Below are 26,931 nucleotides of genomic sequence, written 5' to 3' on the forward strand. Positions count from 1 at the left end.
TGTTTTTAGTTTTAGCTATTTTAGGGGGATATCTGTGTGTGCAGGTGACTATTACTGTGCATAATTATTAGGCAACTTAACAAAAAACAAATATATACCCATTTCAATTATTTATTTTTACCAGTGAAACCAATATAACATCTCAACATTCACAAATATACATTTCTGACATTCAAAAACAAAACAAAAACAAATCAGTGACCAATATAGCCACCTTTCTTTGCAAGGACACTCAAAAGCCTGCCATCCATGGATTCTGTCAGTGTTTTGATCTGTTCACCATCAACATTGCGTGCAGCAGCAACCACAGCCTCCCAGACACTGTTCAGAGAGGTGTACTGTTTTCCCTCCTTGTAAATCTCACATTTGATGATGGACCACAGGTTCTCAATGGGGTTCAGATCAGGTGAACAAGGAGGCCATGTCATTAGATTTTCTTCTTTTATACCCTTTCTTGCCAGCCACGCTGTGGAGTACTTGGACGCGTGTGATGGAGCATTGTCCTGCATGAAAATCATGTTTTTCTTGAAGGATGCAGACTTCTTCCTGTACCACTGCTTGAAGAAGGTGTCTTCCAGAAACTGGCAGTAGGACTGGGAGTTGAGCTTGACTCCATCCTCAACCCGAAAAGGCCCCACAAGCTCATCTTTGATGATACCAGCCCAAACCAGTACTCCACCTCCACCTTGCTGGCGTCTGAGTCGGACTGGAGCTCTCTGCCCTTTACCAATCCAGCCACGGGCCCATCCATCTGGCCCATCAAGACTCACTCTCATTTCATCAGTCCATAAAACCTTAGAAAAATCAGTCTTGAGATATTTCTTGGCCCAGTCTTGACGTTTCAGCTTGCGTGTCTTGTTCAGTGGTGGTCGTCTTTCAGCCTTTCTTACCTTGGCCATGTCTCTAAGTATTGCACACCTTGTGCTTTTGGGCACTCCAGTGATGTTGCAGCTCTGAAATATGGCCAAACTGGTGGCAAGTGGCATCTTGGCAGCTGCACGCTTGACTTTTCTCAGTTCATGGGCAGTTATTTAGGCCTTGGTTTTTCCACACGCTTCTTGCGACCCTGTTGACTATTTTGAATGAAACGCTTGATTGTTCGATGATCACGCTTCAGAAGCTTTGCAATTTTAAGAGTGCTGCATCCCTCTGCAAGATATCTCACTATTTTTGACTTTTCTGAGCCTGTCAAGTCCTTCTTTTGACCCATTTTGCCAAAGGAAAGGAAGTTGCCTAATAATTATGCACACCTGATATAGGGTGTTGATGTCATTAGACCACACCCCTTCTCATTACAGAGATGCACATCACCTAATATGCTTAATTGGTAGTAGGCTTTCGAGCCTATACAGCTTGGAGTAAGACAACATGCATAAAGAGGATGATGTGGTCAAAATACTCATTTGCCTAATAATTCTGCACTCCCTGTATCTGAATCATGAAAGAAAAAAATTGGGTTACGTTTCCCTTTAAAGAGGTTTTGGTGGTGAAATTTGTGCACGTGACATGGTTCATATCCATTTCATAAAAAGGGCCCACTATTATGATGAGACAGGGCATAGGTAGAAAAAGCTTAGCCGTTATTACCATTGTTTTAATATCATCTTTAGCATTTTAACCCTTTCCCACCGGGACTTATTGGTCTACATCGGAAAACAAAGTTCTGATGTAAGCAAATAAGTAGACATTAAAATCACGAGATTGTTCATGTGATGTGTGATTTCAATGATGGGATCGGGTCAGGGGGGGCGTCCCTAGGATGCTAAGCACAACATCCAGCCCACCATCCCATTCAGGAAGCGCCTATGGCTTCAGGACAGCAGAATGGCTAGGACATTCCATGCCGTCCTATTGGCGCTAAAGCCCAGTGCAGTTAGGATGGCATGGAGCGTCCTAATGGCAGGAAGGGGTTAATCAGCAACTAACAATTGGACTGGATCGTGCTTCTTTACAAATAAAGCATCTTGCAAGCTGTTAAAGGAACATGGAAATCAAACTTAAACTGTCATAATTCAGCTAAAGTGTGAATCTAATTTACTTCTGTCATCAAATTTACCTCTTACTCTTGAAACTTGGCTCCTTGTCATAAGGGGTCGTGCAAATGTCTTGCGCACTATAGTAGTGCTTTTTATCATGCTATCCATGTAATGCTAAAAATCACGTGCACGCTCCTGAGCTTACCTAAGTATGCTATCATGGAAAAGGAACCAAGACAGGATTTTTCGAGACTTTATGTGAATCATAAACATCTATTTCTATTCTATTCTTTGCAATGGGAAATATGTAAAAGGGGCAGATTACAAAATAACACACACACATATAGCTTTAATTACTTTTGGGTTATACAGGATGAGATCTACAAAAGCACCGATGTTCATCTGCTGCTTAATGAGAAACACAAAGCTGTAGACACTCTCAACAAGATCCAGGAAATGCGTCAAGGAAAGCTCGGGGACGCACTGATCAGCGTAATGCAGGAGGTAAGATACATTATCTGTTAATACTTATTTTATTTCTGATGTATTTATTTGAGTACATATGAGATTATCAACATAAATGTTGTAAATAAAGGGACATAAAACTTAACTTTCATGGCTCAAATACAGCATACCGTTTTAAACAAATTCCCACTTCTTCTTCAAATTTGCTTTGTTTTCTTGATATCCTTTGTTGAAGGAGCAACAATGCTGAACACATCTTGCGAGCCAATGAGATGAGGCATATATGTGCAGCCACCAATCAGCAGCTAGTTCCAAGATCCTGAGCCTCTCTAGATATGCATTATTAACAAAGGATGCCAAAAGAATGAAGCAAATTAGATAATAGAAGTAAATTGGAAAGTTGTTAAAAATTGTATTCTCTATCTGAAACCTAAACAATTTTTTTGGGGGGGTTGTGTCCTTTTAATGCATCTGGGTAAGAGCCATGTGTGAGCACGTTACTTATGTTTTTACATGTGATTGTGAATGATTGGTCGCCATTTTACACACGTTATCTACATTTGCCTCAGCCCTTGATGTTAAATATTGATGTAGATTTGGTACTCAGTTACTTCTGAACAATATCAGTTATAAATATTTATTTTTTATATTTTTTACGAATTGTCTTTTTCTTCATAAATGGAAAGAGTCCACAGCTGTATTCATTACTTTTGGGAAATAAGAACCTGGCCACCAGGAGGAGGCAAAGACACCCCAGCCAAAGGCTTAAATACCTCTCCCACTCCCCTCATCCCCCAGTAATTCTTTGCCTTTCGTCCCAGGAGGTTGGCAGAGAAGTGTCAGAAGTTTGTTTTGTCTCTTATGGAGGGTAGTACTCTTCGACATGGGACGGGAGTTTTAAGTAATCCTATCAGTCTCTCAGTGAGGGCCTGGATGAAAGAGTCCGGAGATGCAGGGAGAGTCTTGCTGCGAAATCATCCCGACTCATATTAACAGCTCCACAAGCAATCGGCATTGTCGAACTTCCCTTCACTGCCTGCTTTCTTCTCTCAAGCCCATGGCGGAGGTGCTGCTACTATTCGTCACACTTGAAGGGCCGTGTTCCTGTTCCACGGTGTAGATTCCGGTAAGATCATTTCATTTTACTTCATCAGAATGTACTTTAACTTATTTGCTTCCCGTAAGGTACTATCTTGTGGGACTTATTAAGTATATAATATAGGGCCTCAGGGAGGCTCCTTTGGTATCTTGGAATCGAGGGTTAATATCTCCTGAGGTGGATTATTAAACAGGTTTTTTTTAATCATGTTTGTTATGTGATTCAATTTGCTTATGTGTAGTGTTAACTGGGCTCTCGGCTTAGAACATAAGGGCCTTGTGACTCGACGTGTTTACGTTCTGGTTTTCCATCTCCGCATTCCTGACCGTGTGTCGACTGAAAAATTCTGGTCTGCTAGTGTCTGGTTCCTAGGAGGTGGTATGTGCCCCAGCCATTGTGGGTGTCAGGTGCCGTTTAGAATTTTCTTTAGTCCTTATTATTAAAATTCTCTATCTAGTTATGGGGATTCTGATGCTGAGACTGTTCAAATTTCAGATTTTTCGACATGTGAAAAATGTGAATTGGCCCCGTTGACGCAGGTCAATCAGTTATGTTTGATATGCCATATTAGAGCGCCTTGTTCCTCGTGCTCGGGGCATCAAGGGTCCGCTGAATCATCCGCCTTTGGGGGTTCTGTCCTCCGAGAGGCGAGTTCCCTACCGCTCCCTACTACTACACATGCGGATAACCCAGATTATGTTTATCCCTCCTTGCAGGGCGGTTTGTTCCCCCCGGAGGTTGCAGCTCGTTTTTGCTTTCACATATTTTTGGAGATTATGCGTCTGCAAAGTCCAGACGTTTATTTGCGTTTTTGCTCGTGCCCTATTGTCCCGGGTCTCCTTGCCTTGGGTGGGCCTATACAGTTCCCTGCGGGTGTAGCTGTCCCTGAGTGTTGTGCCTTTCGTTACAAAATAGCGCGCCTTCGCGTTTTACTCAGACACGTTTTTGAGTTGTTAGAGGATCCTATCCTTAACGGATACGGGAATCCGCAGTATTTTACTTCGAATGGCTCACCTCATTAGACATGATGGGATGACGTTAACTCCTGATTGTCGGTTATTGAGATCTTTCCCAGTTTTTGTTGGAAGATCAGGGTTCCGTTTGGCTGGTCCTGCAGGTATGCCTGTTTCTTCTTGGGCGTTTACCTACGGGTTGCCTTATATTTTCTTTTATCTGGTTAGGATGACTTTTATTTTTGATATATGTTTCCTTCGGGAACTTTCTCTGGGATCGATTCTCGCTGTTTACTTCTGTGGAAGTTTGTTAAGGGACATGTTAGTCCTATGTTTTGTCTGTTATTCTCTTCCCCTCGGAGGAAAGATTTAGGCAGCTTGACAGTTATGGTCCTGTCTTCAGGCTGGTCATGCTTGGGTTCAGATCTTCTGTCTCATGGCTTGTTCAGACACGTGGCGCCTGTATTGCCTGGCTGGTCTGGTTGAGGCGCCGAGTGCTTACACTCAGCTAGATTACGAGTTTTGAGCGCTATAGGGATTTTAAAGACCGCCACAAAAGCGGCGTTATTTCACCTCCTTATATCGCTGCTATTACAAGTTTTAAAAAGCAGGCTTGTGCGGGCGATATGGTTGTGTTGAGCTCCATACCACACCGAAATCAAGCTCTGCTTTGACATGCTTGTGCACGATTTCCCCATTGACATTAATTGGGAGAGCCGGCAAAAAAAAAGCCTAACAACTGCGATCGCGGAAACAAAAGCTTCGTAACACAGCCCCATTGATTTCTATGGGGGAAAAGAAAATAATGTTAAAACCTAACACCGTGATATAAACACTGAGTCTAAACACCACTAATCTGCTGCCCCCAACATTGCCGCCACCTGTATACAGTTATTAACCCCTAATCTGCCGCCCCAACATCGCCGCCACCTACATAAAACTATTAACCCCCTAATCTGCCACTCCCGATGTCGCTGACACTATACTAAAGTTATTAACCCCTAACCCTAACATAACCCTAAGCCTAAGCCTAACCCTAACACCCACTAGCTTTAACATAATAAAAATATAGCTAAATTAAATTTACAATTATTAACTAAATAAACCTATTAACCCCTAAACCGCCAGCCCCCCACATAGCAACAAGCTAAATTAAACTATATTAACCCCTAAACCTAACCCTAACTTTAACATAATTAAAATAGAGCTAAACTAAAGTTACAATTATTAACTAAATAATATTTATTTAAAACTAAATACTTACCTGTGAAATAAAACCTAAGCTAGCTACAATATAACTAATAGTTATATTGTAGCTAGCTTAGGTTTTATTTTTATTTCACAGGTTAGTTTGTATTTATTTTAACTAGGTAGACTAGTTAGTAAATAGTTATTAACTATTTAATAACTACCTAGTTAAAATAAATACAAACTTACCTGTGAAATAAAACCTAACCTGCCTTACACTAAAACCTAAAATTACAAAAAAATAAACACTAAAATTAAAAAAAATAAAAATAACTAAATACATAAAAACCAAACACTAAATTACAAAAAATAAGAAACAAATTATCAAAAATAAAAAAGAATTAACCTAATCTAATAGCCCTATGAAAATAAAAAAGCCCCCGAAAATAAAAAAACCTAGTCTACAATAAACTACCAATGGCCCTTAAAAGGGCCTTTTGTGGGGCATTGCCCCAAAGAAATCAGCTCTTTTACCTGTAAAACAAAAATACAAACACCCCCCTAACAGTAAAACTCACCACCCCCACAACCAACCCCCCCAAATAAAATAACTATCTAAAAAAACCTAAGCTTCCCAATGCCCTGAAAAGGGCATTTGTATGGGCATTGCCCTTAAAAGGGCATTTAGCTCTTTTACATGCCCAGACTCTAATCTAAAAATAAAACCCACCCAAAAACCCTTAAATGAACCTAACACTAACCCCGACGAACCACTTACAGTTATTGAAGTCCCGCTTCCATCCAGCCGGCAAGAAGTCTTCATCCAGGCAGCCTCTTTGATCTTCATCCAGCCAGCGAAGTCCTCATCCAGACGGCAAGAAGTCTTCATCCAGACGGCATCTTCTATCTTCATCCATCCGGTGTGGAGCGGGTCCATCCTTAAGACATCTGGCTGTCAGGATTACACCCTTCCACCTTATCTTTCCACTCTGCTTGCTATTAAGAATTCTCAATACCACCTTAATCTTCTGATACCTGCCCACATTCTCTATTTAACCTGGACTCTGACATAATTCAGGTGCTTACTTATTGAGTTTGTCTTGTCTCTGAGCCTCACGCTCTTTTCATAAAGTAGTATATATTCTAAACCTTGAATTACAATTACTGGATTTATATTCAATATCCAGTTTGAGATATCTTTGCACCTAACCTTTCTGCATTCCCACTACTTCAAGTCTGCACTGACAATCTCTTCGTCTCTCCAGTCACAGAAAGTTTGGTCACGTAGTCTGAATCTCTTCAGATCTTATCCCTATTGCTGTCAATATTACCATCATTTAAGTGACTCTGTTACTCTGGTTATCGGTAATTCATAACAGCTACGGAACGCTGGCACACCCACTCGTGACGTCACCTGTGCTTTGCCAGAGATCTGAGCTTTCCTGCTGTCGCTCCGATACCGGAGCAGTTCCTGAGCCTATTGTAACGGACTTACTATTCCTTCCACTCGTTACCGCAGCTGGCGTAAGTCTCTACCTGTTCTCCTGTTCATCAACCTTTATCAGTAATGGAGGTTTAATAGACTCTGAAAGCATTAAGCACATATTTTAATATCAAGAGCCTGAGTTGTAGGTATTTACCTAATCCATTCTGAACTGCCTCTATTTTTGCTTACATTGATATATGAGACTGCCGCATGTAGAATACTTGTTTGCAATTCTCATCTGTGTCCTATTGGAACTTATTAATTCACTTCTAGCCGCCAGATTATTCTTAATTAAATAATCTTGTGCTACGTGATACAATATATATTAAGATCTGCAGTTGAAGATCCACTTTACTATTCACATAGAGATTTAACAAAGAGCTACCTTACACCGGCTTAGAGCATTCTCTTCATACGGTCGCCGCCGTAAACTGGAACTTCAATGCAAGTGACATCATCCAAGATGGCGTCCCTTGCATTCCTATTGGTAAAATATTTCAATCAGCCAATAGGATTAGAGCAGCTCTTATCCTATTGACTGTTCCAATCAGCCAATAGGATTGTGCTCTCCGTGCTCTAGTGTCTTGGTTCGAAATGCCTTAGCTCCTTTGAAACGTTGGACTTCGGCATGGGGTGGTCTCTTCCTTGGGTCGGGACTTGCTAGGTGTTCTCGTTCTCCAGGTTCTCCTGGATATTACATTAATATCTCCCTGTGGGTCTGTTTTCTATATCAGACGGGGTGTTTACATTTCTGGGATATTGTTTGTTTTAAACAATTGGGGGCTCAAACCTATCATCGCCCTGGTTCTTCTGGGTGCTGAGGCTTTTGCTCAGCATTTTCCCTTGTGGATCCTGTTGCGGGTTGTTACCGGTATTTTCTGGATCTAGGGCGGGTTCGGGGTTCTCCTGTTCCGGGAATTTGGGCTATGACCTTTAGTCCTTTAGTCTGGCTAGTAGATCTGATCACGTTTGGCCAGATTTCCTGAGGACCGCCACTCATTGGCTTTGCCTACGCTCAATAACCGGTTTACCTTGGACGGTTTGCTGAAGTAACCTGATGGCTTATAGCGAAGGGTTATAGGGTAACGCTGCAGCTAATGCACCCTGTCTGTGCGCTAATTTTCAGGGGATTCCTTCCAGCGATGGCGAGTTCTCTCCGATTCAGCCTGAGGCCTTGTGTTTCGTGGGCAGGTGCTCTGTCTCTAATGGCCCCCTTTTTCTTGGGGGGGGGCTTGTTCTCCTATGGAGGCCTTGTTTTAGGACTTTTCCTAGATTCAGGGGATGGAACAGAGGGTTTAACCTATTTGGAGAGAGGCATGCTCTCTGGGTTGTTCTGTTCTATCTGGAGTCTTGTTGGCTCCACGTCGAGATGGGCCTTTGCTAGACTCTTCTGGCAACGCTTGGGCTGGCCCGGCTGGGAGTAGGTCCTGATATTGTTGTTCCTTGGGGGTGTAATGGGCCTAATTGAGGTTCTATGCTTCTTTCCTTTTGGGACCTATGTGTCGGTCTGGCGGCTAGGATTGCCTAGAGGGTGCCCTCTGTCTTGGAGTTTTTACAATCCGATATCTTGTTTAGCCGCATTTTACTTCTTAGTAAAGTATTCTCTCTTGGGTCGTCCGGTTCACGTTTGCATTTTCTTGACCGGGTGTTTACCTCGTCTGGGTCTGCTACACTTACTTGTGTTGAATACTTCAGTATTCTAAGTGCTGACGACTTGAGAATAAGTATTCAGTTGTCGTTTTGGGGCTTCCACTCGATGTTGAGAGTAAAGATCGCTGTTCGGAGGCCCGGTCCTAGACATTTTGTTATTGTTGGTCTGGGCATTGCCTCCCCTTATTGTTGTGGACCCATTTAGGTCTTTAGGAGCTGGGCTCGTTCTGGGGGTCTTCCTTATTGGAATTTTGTGGTGCCCTTTGATTTTTTCTTGCCCTGTCCCTTTGGGAGTTTTGGGCTGGTGTTCCCTTCGCTAGTAAGGGGTGTGTGGTTGGGGGCCGACCGCAGGGCGACGGTGTCTCCTGGGGGACTGTTGGCTCAGTTGAGTCTGATTTTGCGGTCTCTAGCTAGGCTTCCGGACTATCTGCGGGTCAGTGTCCTTGGGGCTTTTTACTTTCAATGTTCTCGGCTTCGGACGAAGCAGAGTTTTGTTGGGTAGTGGTTTCAGGCCTGATACCCTCAGAATGGGCCGCCTCTTGTACCCTCCCGTCTTGGCATTCAGTGTCCTCTATAGCTTGGGTATTGTTTTTCCAAAAGTAATGAATGCAGTTGTGGACTCTTTCCATTTATGAAGAAAAACATAAATTATGCTTACCTGATAATTTTCTTTTCTTCAGATGAAAGGAGTCCACAGCTCCCCACCCGTATTTTTTATGTGGGGCGTCTGTATTTTTATTCTTCTGGCTCCTTTTCACCCTGGTATTTCTTCTACTGTTCCTTATTCCTCGGCAGAATGACTGGGGGGATGAAGGGAGTGGGAGGATTTTTTAAGCCTTTGGCTGGGCTGTCTTTGCCTCCTCCTGCTGGCCAAGTTCTTAATTCCCAAAAGTAATGAATGCAGCTGTGGACTCTTTCCATCTAAAGAAAAGGAAATGATCAGGTAAGCATAATTTATGTTATAAATGACCTTATGATTTTAAAGTACCAAATAAATTGTTAAACTGTGTCATTAGTTACCTGCTACTAAGTAGGTTGGTGGCCTTGGATAATTAATTATGTTCCAGTGGGTATAAGACTATATTGGATAAGCTTTTACTAAATTATAGTTTTATTAAAGGGACAGTGTACACCAATTTTCATATAACTGTATGTAATAGACACTACTATAAAGAATAATATGCACAGATACTGATCTAAAAATCCGGTATAAAAGTTTTAAAAACTTACTTAGAAGCTCCCAGTTTAGCTCTGTTTAAAAGGTTACTGGAACACCCACTGCAAGTGGGAAATAGCAGACACTCCCCCCTCCCCCTTCCTCTGCATATGAAAAGACTCTTTACCCAAACAGGAGCAAGCTGGAGTAGGTATACATCAGTATTCTCCTAAAACTTTGGGGCTTGGTTAGGAGTCTGAAAATCAGCACAATGTTATTTAAAAATAAGCAAAACTATACATTGTTACAAAAACACTCCCAGATGGGCTGTATAAATGTATCATCTACAAAACATTTATGCAAAGAAAAATTTAGAGTACAACGTCCCTTTAACTAAGCTTAATGTTTCCATAAAAACATTTTTTATCATTTATCTAGAAACCACACATGAAGAAGTCAGCTGTGTTCATTAAAATCTGTTTATAAAACTTATATTAAATACTCACCTTAAAGGGCCATAATAGTCCCAATGTTGAAGGGTCAAAAAATGACATTCTCTAATTCATGAAAACATGTTATTTTAAGACTATCGACCCTGCACTGCTGTGTGTTTAACCCTAGCAAAGGGGTTAAACACACAGTAGAAGTACTGCGGAAAACGCTGACAATAAGCAGTACTAGTTCCACATCTGAGTTCTGCAATTAATGCTGCTCATTGAATCGGCTGACTTTTCTGTTCGCCAAATGCAGTGCTCTGCGGGACTTGAGCGGTATTTCTACTTTGTGTTTAACTCTTTGGGGGTTAAATACATAGTAGTGCAGGGTCAACCGTTTTAAAATGATAAGCTCTAATAAATAAGAGCATGTAATTGTTCCACTTTTATTGCCCTTCAACATTGGAACTTGAAAATTGTGGAACTTGTTAAGAGTTGTAACCGATCTTCATCAAAGCTGTCATTTGCGAATCAGTCTTTATTATAATCAATCTCTTGATGTGTGGAAAAACATTGTCTGTGAAGGCATCAAAAAGACACCTTTAAAATGTCACAGAACAAAGTAAGTAAAATGAAAAAACGCCTTCGATAAAACTGCCCACTGTAACTTGAAATGCCCCTGTCGGCTTTGAATTAGCGACCAACGACCGCAAGACGAGCAACTTCACTCGCAATAGAGTTTTTATGAATTCTGCATGCTGGGCCTGAATGTAAGTGAAAAATCACAAGCACATCTCTAGATTGCCCCAGGTCACGCATAACCGGCACCTCGAGACCCCTCATGTTATATCCAGTGAGACTTTACGATAACACGACAGAAAATGCAAATATTTTACAATTACAGCATTTTATTTGCGTAAACCGTTTTGCAAGCGTGTGCTTGTAATGAGCTAGAACTGTATGGAAGCACGCCAGGTAAACAACTTAAAGGGATATGAAACCCAAACATTTTCTTTTGTGATTCAGACTGAACACACAATTTAAAAAAAAAAATCTGAGTTGCTTCTATTATCAAATTTGCTTTGTTCTCATTATATTCTGTGTTGAAGAGATACCTAGGTAGGTGTCTAAAGCACTTTGTGGCAGGAAATAGTGCTGCCCTCTAGTGCTCTTGCAAAACTGCTGCCATATAGTGCTCCAATTGGTCAGCTCCTAAGCATATGTCCCTGCTTTTCAACAAAAGCTTCGAAGAGAATGAAGAAAAATTGATAATAGAAGTAAATTAGAAAGTTGTTAACAATTATACTCTCGCTGCGGAATCTGTTGGCGCTCTACAAATAACCGATAATAATAATAATAATAATAATAATAAACTATGACAAATGTAGATCTTTTTAATTATGGCACAAGGAATTATGAACCAGTTTGTCTTGTTTTTCATTTTCCCAGGTTTAGGAATGTGTTATTAATTACTTATGATTAATTGAATTAAAACTGTGCCAAACACTATACGTCAGTGTTTATTTCACACTAAGTGATGAGAATCACATAAAATACCTGTAAGATTTGTCATCTTAGCTATACTATAGGTCATTTATTAATTACAAGTCAGATTTAAACTTTCACCGATCGGAAAGAGCAGGCAATTTCCTTCTTAATATGAGGAGAGTCCACGGCATCATTCCTTACTATTGGGAAATACTGAACCTGGCCACCAGGAGGAGGCAAAGACACCCCAGTCAAAGGCTTATTATACTCCCCCTACTTTCCTCATATCCAAGTCATTCTTTGCCTTTCGCCACAGGAGGTTGGCAGCAGTGACGTGCAGTGAGGTCAGAGGCAGGTGAGGCACTGGCTAGGATATGCCTTCATTCTTTAGATATCCTTTGTTGAAAAAATAGCAATGTACATGGGTGAGCCAATCACATGAGGTATCTATTGTGCAGCCACCAATCAGCAGCTACTGAGCAAATTTAGATATGATTTTCAACAAAGGATATCAAGAGTATGAAGGAAATTAGATATTAGATGTAAATTGGACAGAGGGGGTGGGAGAGACAGGGAGAGAGAGATAGAGAGACAGAGGGGAGAGAGAGACACAAAGAGAGACAGAGGGGAGAGAGACAGAGAAAGAGACCATGGGGGAGAATGAGACATGTAAGGGAGAGAGAGATGGATAGAGAGAGACAGAGGGGTAGAGGGAGAGAAATAGAAACACAGAGGGGAGAGAGAGAGAGAGACAGAGAGACAGAGGGGGAGGGAGAGAAAGAGAGAGAGAGAGACAGAGGAGAGAGAGAGACAGAGGAGAGAGAGAGACAGAGGAGAGAGAGACACAGAGGGGAGAGAGAGACAGAGAGAGAGGGCGAGAGAGGGGGAGAGAGAGAGAGAGAGAGAGAGAGAGGGGAGAGAGGAGAGAGAGAGAAAGACAGAGGGGATAGAGAGAAAGACAGAGGGGATAGAGAGAGAGACAGAGGGGATAGAGAGAGAGACAGAGGGGATAGAGAGATAGACAGAGGGGATAGAGAGAGAGACAGAGGGGATAGAGAGAGAGAGACAGAGGGGATAGAGAAAGAGACAGAGGGGTAGAGAAACAGAGGGAGAGGGATAGAGAAACAGAGGGAGAGGGATAGAGAGACAGAGGGCGAGCGATAGAGAGACAGAGGGAGAGGGATAGAGAGACAGAGGGGAGAGGGATAGAGAGACAGAGGGGAGAGAGAGAGAGAGAGAGAGACAAAGGAGAGAGAGAGAGACAGAGGGGAGAGAGAGAGAGACAGAGGGGGGAGAGAGAGAGACAGAGGGAAGAGAGAGAGAGAGATGGGAGAGAGAGAAAGAGAGAGAGAGACAGAGGGGATAGAGAGAGACAGAGGGGAGAGAGAGAGAGACAGAGGGGAGAGAGAGACAGAGGGGAGAGAGAGAGATAGACAGAGGGGGGAGAGAGAGACAGAGGGGAGAGAGAGAGATAGACAGAGGGGGGAGAGAGAGAGAGACAGAGGGGAGAGAGAGACAGAGAGAGAGACAGAGGGGAGAGAGGGAGAGAGAGAGAGACAGGGGGGGAGGGAGGGGGAGAGACAGAGGGGGAGGGAGGGGGAGAGAGACAGAGGGGGAGGGAGGGAGAGAGAGGCAGAGGGGGAGGGAGGGAGAGAGAGACAGAGGGGGAGGGAGAGAGAGAGACAGAGGGGGATGGAGAAAGAGAGAGACAGAGGGGGACGGAGGGAGAGAGAGAGAGAGACAGAGGGGAGAGAGAGACAGGGGAGAGAGAGAGACAGAGGGGAGAGAGAGAGAGAGAGAGAGAGAGAGAGAGAGAGACAAAGGGGGGAGAGAGAGGGGGGAGAGAGAGAGACAGAGGGGAGAGAGAGACAGAGGGGAGAGAGAGACAGAGGGGAGAGAGAGAGAGCCAGAGGGGAGAGAGAGAGAAAGAGACAGAGGGGAGAGAGAGAGAGAGAGACAGAGGGGAGAGAGAGAGACAGAGGGGAGAGAGAGACAGAGGGGAGAGAGAGAGAGAGACAGACAGAGGGGAGAGAGAGAGAGACAGAGGGGAGAGAGAGAGACAGAGGGGAGAGAGAGACAGAGGGGAGAGAGAGAGAGAGACAGACAGAGGGGAGAGAGAGAGAGACAGAGGGGAGAGAGAGACAGAGAGGTGAGAGACAGAAGGGTGAGAGAGAGACAGAGGGGAGAGAGAGAGAGAGAGAGAGAGAGGGGGGGGGGGGGAGAGAGAGAGAGACAGAGGGGGATGGAGAGAGAGAGACAGAGGGGGATGGAGGGAGAGAGAGAGAGAGACAGAGGGGGGTGGAGGGAGAGAGAGAGAGACAGAGGGGGAGGGAGGGAGAGAGAGAGAGAGAAAGAGAGGGGAGGGAGGGAGGGGGAGAGAGAAACAGAGGGGGGGAGAGAGACAGAGGGGGAGGGAGGGGGGGGGGAGAGAGAGAGACAGAAGGGGAGGGAGGGGGAGAGAGAGAGACAGAGGGGGAGAGAGAGAGACAGAGGGGGAGGGAGGGAGAGAGAGACAGGGGGAGGGAGAGAGAGAGACAGAGGGGGGAGAGAGAGAGACAGAAGGGGAGGGAGAGAGAGACTGATGAGAGAGAGAGAGAGACAGAGGGGTGGAGAGAGACAGAGGGGAGAGGGAGAGAGATAGAGGGGAGAGGGAGAGAGAAAGAGGGGAGAGGAAGAGAGAGACAGAGGGGAGAGGGAGAGAGAGACAGAGGGGAGAGGGAGACAGAGGGGAGAGGGAGAGGGAGAGAGACAGAGGGGAGAGGGAGGGAGACAGAGGGGAGAGGGAGAGAGACAGAGGGAAGAGGGAGGGAGACAGAGGGGGAGAGGGAGAGAGACATGTGGAGAGAGAGACAGGGGAGGGGTGATAGAGACAGGGGAGGGGGGATAGAGACAGGGGAGGGGGGATAGAGAGACAGAGGAGGGGGGATAGAGAGACAATGGAGGGGGGAGAGAAAGACAAGGGAGGGGGGAGAGAGAGACAAGGGAGGGGGGAGAGAGTGACAAGGGAGGGGGGAGAGAGAGAGACAATGGAGGGGGGGAGAGAGAGACAAGGGAGGGGAGGAGAGAGAGACACAAGGGGGGGAGACACAAGGGATGGAGGAGAGAGACACAAGGGAGGGGGGATAGAGAGACAAGGGAGGGGGAAGAGAGAGAGACACAAGGGAGGGGGGACACAAGGGAGGGGGGAAGAGACACAGGGGAGGGGGAGAGACACAGGGGAGGGGGGAGAGACACAGGGGAGGGGGGGAGAGACACAGGGGAGTGGGGGAGAGACACAGGGGAGGAGGGGAGAGACACAGGGGAGGAGGGGAGAGACACTGGGGGGGAGAGACACAGAGGGGAGGGGGGAGAAACACAGGGGAGGGGGGAGACAGTATTGTGCACGGCAGCTGCATATTAAGCTTATAATGTGAAATGAAAGTTTGATAGAATTTTTAAACTGCAGCTTGATGATAAAGCTCCTCTGGAGTAGAATCTGCTTCAAAGGCCCAAGATGCTGCAACTGCTAGTTGAATTCACCCTGAGCCCCTCTAGAACCTGCTCATTCTGTTGCTTGTGTTATCTGGAAATAGTTTCAACAATCAAGCTAGAGACAGTAGAATTTGCAGAAACCTTTCCCAGATGAGGACCCTTTGGGGTGACAAAAAGATGGTTAGTCTTAGGCCACTAAATCGATTTGAACAACTCCCCATATCGCCGAACATAGCCAGAGCACATATCTCAATCATATATAAGACAACTGCACTGCTGCTGCAGCTCTGAGCTCAGCCTCTCACTGACCTGTTATGAGCCTCACACAGTGCACCAACATCCGACACAACAGACACCTCCGGAGTCCGGCATGACCATCCGTCTCCAACTGAGACAGACAGTGTGAGTGCGTGGCAGGCAGCGCTGCGGCTGCAGTGCAGTCCATCCATCGAGACCTCTTTCAAACTAAGTAACACTCACTGAGTCTGAATTCTTCATTGATAGCTGTGTCTTCAACGCGCCACCTGATCTCCCTCCCACCCGCCGCAACAGTCCCACCCACTCAGTCACTCACTGTCAGTGAGACTGGGACCGTGCGGCACGCTGATTGGCTGAGGCGAGGCAGGCAGGGCTGAGAGGGCTCCCGAGGCTGCCATAGACTAACCTCTATTGGGAGCGGAATGGGCCGCGAAGAGGAGACATTAAATGTTAGTCGCCACTGGGTGGCAGTCTCCTGCGGCCCATACAAAAAAAATATAATAAGTTTGCGCAACGGAAGGGCTCACAGCCTCTTCCTACTTGCGCAATATGATTGTATTTGTTGAGAATACAACACACAACAGTCAGTTTAATTAAAAAAAAGATAGCTGAGTGGGTGGCAGGGGGGTGTGGGGGTCACTAATTAATACAAAAATTTTTTTATAAAAAATTAAAAACATTTTTTTATTATTATTACAAATGTATTGGTTGGTGTAATTACACACATAGGATAGGTGAGGTGCTGCCTCACCTGCCTCCTATGACAGCACTTCACTGGTTGGCAGAGAAGTGTCAGAATATTCGGAGTAGTTCCTTATGAAGGGTATCTACCCTTCAAAATGGGACTGGAGTTTTAAGTAGTCTTGTTAGCCTCTCAATGAGAGCATTGACGAATGTTAGAGTCTGGAGATGCAGGGAGAGTCTTTCTGCGAACCCATCCAGACTTGTATTAACAGCTCCTAAGCAATCAGTGTTGACAAGTTTCACTGCCTGCTTCCATCACTCAAGTCCATGTCAGGAGCAATGCTACAAGACTGTCAAACTTGAGAGGCTGTGTTTCTGTTCCAAGGCATAGATTCCCTTAAGATTGTTTCATTTTTTATTATACACATATGATAATGCAAGAAGACAGGGTCACAGTGTGGCTCCTTTTATCTGTATGGAATCAAGTGTTAATATCTCCAGAGGGGGATTATTGAACAGGGAGGATTAATCACTTAATTTTATTTTATTATGATTATGCTGCGACATGTGTGAGATGAGGCTCAGGCAGATGTTGGAACGTACAGGTTTTACTTTTGTTTTTGGAAGTTGCGCAGCCTGAAAGGCTTGGCGCTTTTTTTTCCCTATTATAGCAGGGGCGGTCCTGTATTGCGCACCATGTGACCGGGTGTGGTCACACTGATTTCCTCTTACCTGACCATGTGGTTTACCGGAGAAGAAGCGGTTTCTCTGTTTGTCTAGGTAATAGGAGGTGGTGAGTGCCCAGCCATTGGGGGTATAAAGGTGCCATTTTATCTTATTATTCAATAGTCCGCTTTATAAGCGCAAGCTATGGAGGATTCTGATGCTTTAGAGGGTCCTCCCTCTTTACCTAAGTCTAATACCTGTCTATATTGTGAAGAGGCCGCGGTATACCCGCCTGCTTATTTATGTTCCACATGCCTTAATAAAGTAATCATGTCAAAGAAAGTTAATATGTTTGATACCACTGAGCCGTCCACCTCTGAGGAGTCTCCGTCCCATGAGGTGCACACCCTACAGTCATCTCCTAATACACATGCAGCTTCCCATAGCATTCCTAATCCTCCATCTGGAGGGGCCCTTTTAAAGCCAGACTTTACTGAACAATTACAAACGGAAGTCTCTGCGGCCTTTAGTGCTTTACCTCGCCCTGCTAAGCGGAAGCGAAAGGTCAAATATTGCTGATGAAGACGCCTCTGATACTAAAGAGGGTGCTCTTTCTGGGTTGGAATCTGTTGCTTCTAAGCCTCCAGCTGCTGAGGAACCAGACTTTAGATTTAGGATTGAACATTTACGCTTTCTACTTTAGAGGTTCCAGTTTTTACGAAGGTTCTAGGGGCTCTACTTGCAGTGGCCAGAACCAAGGGTATAGCAGTTACGCCATACTTGGACGATATTCTGGTTCAAGCACCATCCTGTCGTCTGGCAGAAGACCATTCGAAAGCTCTTCTATTTCTTCTTCGATCTTATGGATGGAAGATAAATTTAGAAAAGAGTTCTCTTATTCCCAATACAATGGTGGAATTCCTGGGTACTATAATAGATTCCATATCCATGAGGATGTTCCTTACAGACCAGAGACGTTACAGCGTTACAGGCTAACTTCCGCTTGTCTTTCCCTCAAGACCTCCTTAAGGCCCTCTGTGGCTCGGTGTATGGAGGTGAATGGTCTCATGGTGTCCAGCATGGACATCATTGCTTTTGCCAAATTCCCTCTCAGACCACTTCAGCTATGCATGCGGAGACAGTGGAACGGCGATTATTCAGATCTGTCTCAACAGATTTCTCTGGACAACCGGTCAAGAGAATCGCTCTCCTGGTGGCCCTGTCCAGATCACCTGTCCCAAGGGACATCCTTCTTGAGACCATCCTATGGGGGGTTGTGACTACGGACGCAAGTCTTTCGGGATGGGGAGCTGTTTGGGGTGCCAGGAAGGCACAGGGCCTATGGACTCGAGAGGAATCCCTGCTCTTGATCAACATTTTGGAACTTCGATCGAACTTCAATTCTCTGAAGGCTTGTCCTCTTCTGGGTTCATCCCAGTTTATCAGATTCCAATCAGGCAACATGAGCTTGGTGCCTTACATCAACCATGGGGGGGGGGGGGGGACAAGGAGCTCCCTAGCAATGAGGGAAGTATCTCGGATTCTGGAGTGGGCGGAGGCCCACAACTACCCGCTGTCAGCAATCCACATACCGGGTGTGGACAACTGGGAAGCAGATTTCCTCAGCAGACAATCCTTTCATCCGGGGGAATGGTCACCATCCCAATGTGTTTGCGGAGATTTGCAACAGATGGGGGACGCCGGAGATAGATCTCATGGCGTCTCGGCTCAATTCCAAGCTACCCGGATATGGGTCGTGGTCCAGGGATCCTCAGGCGGAGCTAATAGATGCATTAGCAGTGCCTTAGAGGTTCAATCTAATTTAAATTTTTCCGCCGTTACCACTCCTTCCTCGTGTAGTGGCCCGCATCATGCAGGAGCAAGCTTCAGTGATACTGATTGCTCCATCGTGGCCGCGAAGGATGTGGTTCGCGGACCTATTGGTGATGTCCTCATCTCCTCCATGGAAGTTACCTTGTCGCAGGGATCTGCTGGAACAGGGTCCCTTTGTTCATCAAAATCTAGATTCTCTGAGGCTGACTGCGTGGAGATTGAACGCTTAGTCTTAGCCAAGAGAGGTTTCTCTGAGAGGGTTATTGACACTCTAATTCAGGCTTGTAAGCCTGTTACTCGTCGCATCTATCATAACGTGTGGAGAGCTTAATACTTCTGGTGTGAAGAACGTGGTTTTGCCTGGCACAAGGTTAAGGCTGCCTGGATTCTTTCCTTTCTCCAGGAGGGTCTGGAGAAGGGCCCTTTTGCCAGTTCCCTGAGGGGACAGATTTCGTCCCTTTCTGTTTTGCTACACATGAGGCTTGCAGAGCTCCCTGACGTGCAATCCTTCATTAAGGCTCTGATCAGGATCAGACCTGTGTTTAGATCTAATGCGCCACCTTGGAGTTCAAATCTTGTTCTTGCAAAGAGCTCTGTGTGAGCCTATGCATTCGGTTGACATTAAATTGTTGTCCTGGAAGGTTCTTTTTCTATTGGCTATTGCGTCGGCACACAGAGTTTCTGAAATGGCTGCCTTGCAATGTGAGCCTCCTTATCTGGTGTTCCACACTGATAAGGCTGTCCTACGTACCTGCTTGGGTTTTCTACCTAAGGTGGTGTCTGATCGTAACATCACTCAGGAGATTGTGGTTCCTTCCTTGTGTCCTAATCCTTCTTCTTCGAAGGAACGTTTACTTCATAATTTGGATGTGGTTCAAGCTTTGAAGTTTTATCTTCAAGCTACCTAGGATTTTAGACAAACTTCTTCCTTGTTTGTAATCTACTCTGGGAAGCGTAAGGGTCTGAAGGCTTCTTTGACTTCCTTATCTTTTTGGTTGAGGAGTGTTATACACTTATCTTATGAATCAGCGGGACTTAGACCTCCTCAGAGGATTACGGCTCCTTCCACTAGAGCGGTGGTTTCCTCTTGGGCCTTTAAGAATGAGACCTCTATGGATCAGATTTGTAAGGCAGCTACCTGGTCCTCCTTACATACTTTTTCTAAATTCTACAAGTTTGACATTTTTGCTTTGGCTGAAGTAGCTTTTGGGAGAAAGGTTTTGCAGGCTGTAGTGCCCTCAGATTAGGGTCCGCTTTTCTTTTACCCCTACCATTATCATTCAGTGTCCTCTAGAGCTTGGGTATAGATTTCCCAACAATAGGGAATGATGCCGTGGACTCTCCTCATATTAAGAAGGAAAATATAGATGAAGCTTACCTGATAATTTAATTTCCTTCTGTATGAGGAAAGTCCACAGCCCATGCCCGTTTACTCCGATGGGCGGACCAAAATTTGTTTTCTCTTCCGGCACCATTCATACCCTGATATTTCTCCTACTGTTCCTTGTTCCCTTGGCAGAATGACTGGGATATGAGGGAAGTAGGGGGAGTATTTAAGTCTTTGCCTCCTACTGGTGGCCAGGTTCAGTATTTCCCAACAGTAAGGAGTGATGCCGTGGAAATGATCAGGTAAGCATAATTTATGTTTTTAACAGTACATTCAGAAAGAGAAGCAGTCTACCAGGAACGAACAACAGCTCAGTTCTATGCCCGGCTACCACCTGGGAGTAGCTTCTTTAAGCCCAGAGGAAAACATTCCTGAACTTTATCAGTCTGATCCCGCATGACAACGTCAGTCCAGCCCTGGAATACCAATTCTTCACTGAACAAGGGAAATAAAAACCCAGAAATTAGTTTGGGCCTAGGGTTGCCACCTCGGTCATGTTTTCCTGGACACTTATAATTTACACATGCTGCAGGGTAAGCAATGAGGAACATGTATTGTGCTGTTCATCAGAGCCATTCATGTGATCTACAGAGGCACAATACATGTTCTACCCTGCTTACCCTGCAGCATGTATAACTCATAAGTGTCCAGGAGAACATGGCCGAGGTGGCAACCCTATTTGGCCTCATCAGTGAGGGGCAGCCATACCCCTCTAAGCACATTGGGCAATGAGTCCATGTCTGGTGTCCCCATTACCCTTAGATAGATGTTCCCCAGAGTCATAATACAAATACATACAGAAAGATGAGGTAACCGGCCATAGAACAACCCACTGAGACTTATGCAATTATAACAGACTTTTTAGTTTATTTCTATTATCAAATTTAGTTCATTCTTTTGGTACCTTTTGTGGAAAGCATACTTAGGTAGGTTCAGGAGCTACAAGACACTATTTGGAAGACAGGGTTGCCATATTGCCGCTATAAGGGAGGACACTTATCAAAAATACATGTCAGGGGCTGTTTAAAGAAATGTTTTGAATATTCCGTTCTAAAAACTTTGACATGTATTTTTCATATGTGTCCTCCTTTAAAGAATCAATATGGCAACCCTATATTGGGAGCTAGCTGGTGATTAGTGGCTGCACGCATATGACTCTTGTCATTGGCTCATCACATGTGTTTAGCTAGCACCTAGTAGTACATTGCTGCTTTGGAGCTGACTTAAGCTGTGTGTTTACTACAGTAGTAAAATTATCTAACACATTAGGCCACCCCCACCTCCCATTTTTATTTCCCTGTTAAGGGACATGAAACTCAACAAATTTATTTTGTGATTCAGATAGCACATGCAATTTTAAGCAACTTTCCAATTTACATCTATTATCAAAATTGCATTGTTCCCATGATATTCTTTGTTGAAGAGATACCTAGGTAGGCATCTGTAACACTACTTGGCAGGAAATAGTGCTGCCATTTAGTGCTCTTGCAAGTAGATAAATAGGGACAGTCAAGTCCAAAACAAACTGTCATTATTCAGATATGGCATGTAATTTTAAACAATTTTCTTCTATCACCAATTTTGCTTTGTTCTTTTGGTATTCTTAGTTGAAAGCTAAATCTAGGAGGTTCATATGCTAATTTCTAAGCCCTTGAAGGCCGCCTCTTATCTCAGGGCATTTTGACAGTTTTTCACCACTAGAGGGTGTTAGTTCATGTGTTTCATATAGATAACACTGTGCTCACGCACGTGGAGTTCCTATGAGCCAGCACTGATTGGCTAAAATGCAAGTTTGTCAAAAGAACTGAGATAAGGCGCAGTTTGCAGAGACTTAGATACAAGATAATCACAGAGGTAAAACGTACATTATTATAACCGTGTTGCTTATGCAAAACTGGGGAATGGGTAATAAAGGGATTATCTATCTTTTAAAACAATGACAATTCTATGGTAGACTGTCCCTATAACATTCTTGCATAACTGCTGCCATATAGTGTTCCCGAAATGGGTCGGCTCCTAAGTTTATGTTCCTGCTTTTAAACAAAAGATACAAAGAGAATGAAGAAGAACTGATAATAGAAGTAAATTAGAAAGTTGTTTAAAATTACTTTCTCTGTCTGAATTATGAAAGAAAAATGTGGGGTTTTGCACATGAAACAATGAGATTGTTTAATAAAATGCTTGATGTACGTTTATTTCAGTTACGTGATGCACCTTCAGTTTCAGCACTCTTGTGACAGGAAGGCTGACAATTTGACCGACTTTTATTAAAGGGCCAGTAAACCTACAACATAATGTTATATAATTCTGCACATAGTATAACATTAGCTTAGCGCTAGTGTTCTAAAACAAAGTACTGCAGAGATATTTACCTACGAAAATTAATTTTACAGAACGCCGCCCCTGGCTCTACTGAGCGGGTCTGTTTTTTATCCTAAGCGCATCGCGGCAACAGCCGGCCCGATCAAGCCATTAAACTCAGTGTAGCTCGCTCCCGCTCTGGTCTGGTAGCGGGAGCAAGTTACATTGAGTTTAATGGCTCGATTGGGCCGGCTGTTGCCGCAATGCGCTTAGGATAAAAACAGACCCGCTCAGTAGAGCCAGGGGCGGCGTTCTGTAAAATTCATTTTCGTAGGTAAATAGCTCTGCAGTACTTTGTTTTAAAACACTAGCGCTAAGCTAATGTTATATAATTCTGCACTATGTGCAGAATTATATAACATTATGTGGTAGGTTTACTGGCCCTTTAAAGTCACTTTGTTTAACTATCTGTAAAAACATATACATTTGTGAATTTACCAAATATTTTAGTAATATTTAATCAAATTAAACATAAATATGTATTGCAGAAGTTGCCAATATAACATGGAATAAGAAATAATTACAAAACTAAAAAAATCAATCAACACTATTAAGATTAAATATGAAACAAATATCAAAATTATGATTTTTGACCAATTGGTCTTATAATTTGGCAAGGTACTGTAGAAATGCTACAAATCATTTGATCTGTTTTTGCACTACAGACTCTTTTGGTTTGGCAATTGGAGCACTGTCTAACTTTTGTCAGTCTGCACTAGTCGTGGGCATATAGTAGCCCAAGAGCTAAGTGAGATTTGGATGCTTTTCCCAAAACCCGCCAGTCTGTCCTCTGGAACAAAATTTTTTATTTATTTATTTTGTTTGTTTACATGCATTTGATCTGAGATCTGATGTTGGCCTATAACTTGCAGAGGTTTTAGGTCCAGGGGTCTCAACTGAGGTCTGATGCTTGTATATAACTGATGGGTCTTAAAAGCCATGTACGGTCTGATGTGGGCATATAACTGGCAGAGGCTTCAGGGCCATGGGTCTAATCTGAAGTCTGATGTGAGAGTGTAACTAACAGAGGCTTCTGTGTCATGAGTCTGATCTTATGTCTGATATGTGCTTATAACTGACAGAGGCTGCAATGTCTTGCGTCTGATCTGAAAGCTCATAACTGACAGAGGCTTCAGGGCAATAAGTCTGATTTGAAGTCTGATGTGAGCTTATAACTGACAGAGGCTTCAGGGCCATGGGTCTGATATAATGTCAGATGTGGGCTTATAAGTGACAGAGGCTTCAGGGCCATGGGTCTGATATAATGTCAGATGTGGGCTTATAAATGACAGAAGCTTCAGGGCCATGAGTCTGATATAATGTCAGATGTGGGCTTATAAGTGACAGAAGCTTCAGGGCCATGAGTCGGATCTGATGTCAGATGTGGGCTTATAAGTGACAGAAGCTTCAGGGCCATTGCTCTGATTTGATGTCAGATGTGGACATATAAGTGACAGAGGCTTCAGAGTCATAAGTCTGATCTGATGTCAGATGTTGGCTTATAGCTGACAGAGGCTTCAGGGCCATAGGTCTGATATGATGTCAGATGTGGGCCTATAAGTGACAGAAGCTTCAGGGCCATGGGTTTGATCTGAAGTTTATAACCGACAGAGGCTTTAGGGTCATGGGTCTGATCTGTAGTTTATAACTGACAGAGGCTTCAGGGTCATGGGTCTGATCTGTAGTTTATAACTGACAGAAGCTTCAGAGTCATGGGTCTGATCTGTAGTTTATAACTGACAGAGGCTTCGGGGCCATGGGTCTGATCTGTAGTTTATAACTGACAGAGGCTAGTGCGGTCCACTCCTTAAGTACCCCCAAACAGGCCAATCAGCTGATTAGTAACACCATGGTTACTTACCTGCTCTCACCAATTAGCTTTTGTTTTTTTATCTGTGCACTGGATCAGCTGTAATGAAAACCTGCCCTATTGGGGGTACTTGAGGACCGCAGTTGAGAAACAATTGATTTAGTGTCTGTCTTGTATGTGTGTGTTGTAAAGAATATTTGCCATTGTACAACCTAATTTAACTGTAAATTTAAGCTACCTCTACCGGGTTCATATATTTGTCTCTCCAGCATATCATAGCCAGTAGTGCCTCACTAGCCTCTGACCTCACTGCACGTCACTGCTTCCGAGTCATGGGTCTGATCTGTAGTTTATAACTGACAGAGACTTCAGGGCCATGGGTCTGATCTGTAGTTTATAACTGACAGAGGCTTTAGGGTCATGGGTCTGATCTGATGTCAGATGTGGGCTTATAAGTGACAGAAGCTTCAGGGCCATGGGTCTGATCTGATGTCAGATGTGGGCTTATAAGTGACAGAGGCTTCAGAGTCATGGGTCTGATCTGATGTCAGATGTGGGCTTATAAGTGACAGAGGCTTCAGAGTCATAGATCTGATCTAATGTCCGATGTGGGCTTATAACTGACAGAGGCTTCAGGGCCATGTGTCTGATATGATGTCAGATGTGGGCTTATAAGTGACAGAAGCTTCAGGGCCATGTGTTTGATCTGAAGATTATAACCGACCGAGGCTTCAGGGTCATGGGTCTGATCTGTAGTTTTTAACTTCCATAAATATCAAGAAACTCCAGCCACCAGCTTTCTTAAAAGACCTTTATTCTTTCATCTTGGGTCCCATTGATAAATACGTTTCAAGCCTGCACTAGGCTCTTAGTCAGGTACATGACTAAGAGCCTAGTGCAGGCTTGAAACGTTGTATTTATCAATGGGACCCAAGATGAAAGAATAAAGGTCTTTTAAGAAAGTTGGTGGCTGGAGTTTCTTGATATTTATGGATGTTGGTGAGACTGGTGTGCTGTTTCCACTAGATGCTTCAGGGTCATGGGTCTGATCTATAGTTTATAACTGACAGAGGCTTCAGGGTCATGGGTCTGATCTGAAGTTAATAACTGACAGAAGCTTCAGAGTCAGGGGTCTGACCTGATGTCTGATGTGAGCTTATAACTAGCAGATACTTCAGGGCATAAGGTATGTTGGTTATGTATTAAACTTAAACATACTAGTAACCTGCCCAACCAGTTTTGGCATTTCACCATATACCTAGACTTATGCACAAACCTTTGCATAATATTTTTATAAATACCCTGTATATTATTTTACTCTAAAGCAGGGCTGTCTTTAACACAGGGCAAAAGGGCTAGCTGCCCAGGGCCCAGTCTCTGTTGAGGGGCCCAAGAGTCCTTAAAATTTTTTTTTTTTTATGGTTCATACCAGACTGCTGATGTGACATGGGGAATACACACATTCAGTCCTAATACTATCACAGTCAAAAGTATTTTTTTTGCCATGTGCTGTTTTAGATGTGCACTGTGCAGCACTGAAGGCAAAGCCCTAACTCAGCATCCAGCCATTTCCACTGCATCAGAAAAGGTCCTACTGGGGTTACCACTGTTACCAGGTAACTGTTCTGGTTGTGGGGATTGTTTCTGGGTAGGGCTGACTGTAGGCGTATGCAGCACAAAGCTGGAGTGGCAGGCATGTGAGGATTTGAGCATCTGTGCAGCTGAATACACTGCTCTCTTCAGTCTTGAGGCTGTGTGACTCATCTCACACTGTATCCATGCAACCTTGGACAGACAGCATCCAGTCTACTGGTCCCCTTAGCCCTGCTCTTTCTGCTGTGGTCCTAAGATCAACTAACTGAAGTTTGTTAGGGGAACAATGCTTTGTAGAAAGGTGTCAGTGGGAAGAATAAGTGAGTGCACAAACGCCCCTCCTCATGCAGCATTGTCTAGTGCAGGGTGAGAGGGAACTTGTTCCTAGCAAAGAAGCGACATGTGCTGCTGTGGCTGATGTATAGTGTCATGCTGATACTTCGCACATTAATGTAAGGTTTATTTTTATAGTTTTTATTTTCTCTCTGTCTCAGATTTTACAGCTTCACATAATAGTTCTGCTGTTCCAGTCAGTAAACTTATATTTGCATGCACCTCCGTGCTTCCTCCTTTACCTTGCTTTGCTCCTGTTGGCTGCCCTAAATCTCTTTAACCAGCTAACCTCACACCAGAATCACATTCAAAAGAATATTAAATGAATCCACAGTGGAGGAATTTATATATTTATTTACTTATTAGTACTGTTAGGTCCAGTTTCACATATTGCAATATATATATATTTTTTTAAATGATTAGCCCAGCAGTGGATGATCCACGGCTGGGCTAATAATAATAATAATAATAATAAAAAAAAATGATTTAGTTGTGGGGGGGGCAAGAAATTTTTTGCCCAGGGTCCAGTCAATATTAAAGACGGCCCTGCTCCAAAGAGGTTTGGGTCAAACGTAAGGACAGAGGCTGCCATCAGATTTCATGTCATAGAGCCCAATTCTCTAAAGCTCTCTGGTCTGGT

The 26,931-nt window shown here is 44.0% G+C and overlaps 1 protein-coding gene across 1 annotated transcript in view; it reads left to right on the top strand.

The window, feature by feature from the left end:
* The window catches only part of VWA3A (von Willebrand factor A domain containing 3A), a 147,692-nt gene that overhangs the window by 30,851 nt on the left and 89,910 nt on the right, over positions 1 to 26,931 (top strand). The window contains exon 11 of the mRNA XM_053695138.1: positions 2,349 to 2,480. Coding sequence (XP_053551113.1) covers positions 2,349 to 2,480 — 132 coding nt within the window. The remainder of the gene's footprint in view (positions 1 to 2,348; positions 2,481 to 26,931) is intronic.

This window comes from Bombina bombina, chromosome 11 (assembly GCF_027579735.1).
Source record: "Bombina bombina isolate aBomBom1 chromosome 11, aBomBom1.pri, whole genome shotgun sequence".
NCBI lineage: Eukaryota > Metazoa > Chordata > Amphibia > Anura > Bombinatoridae > Bombina > Bombina bombina.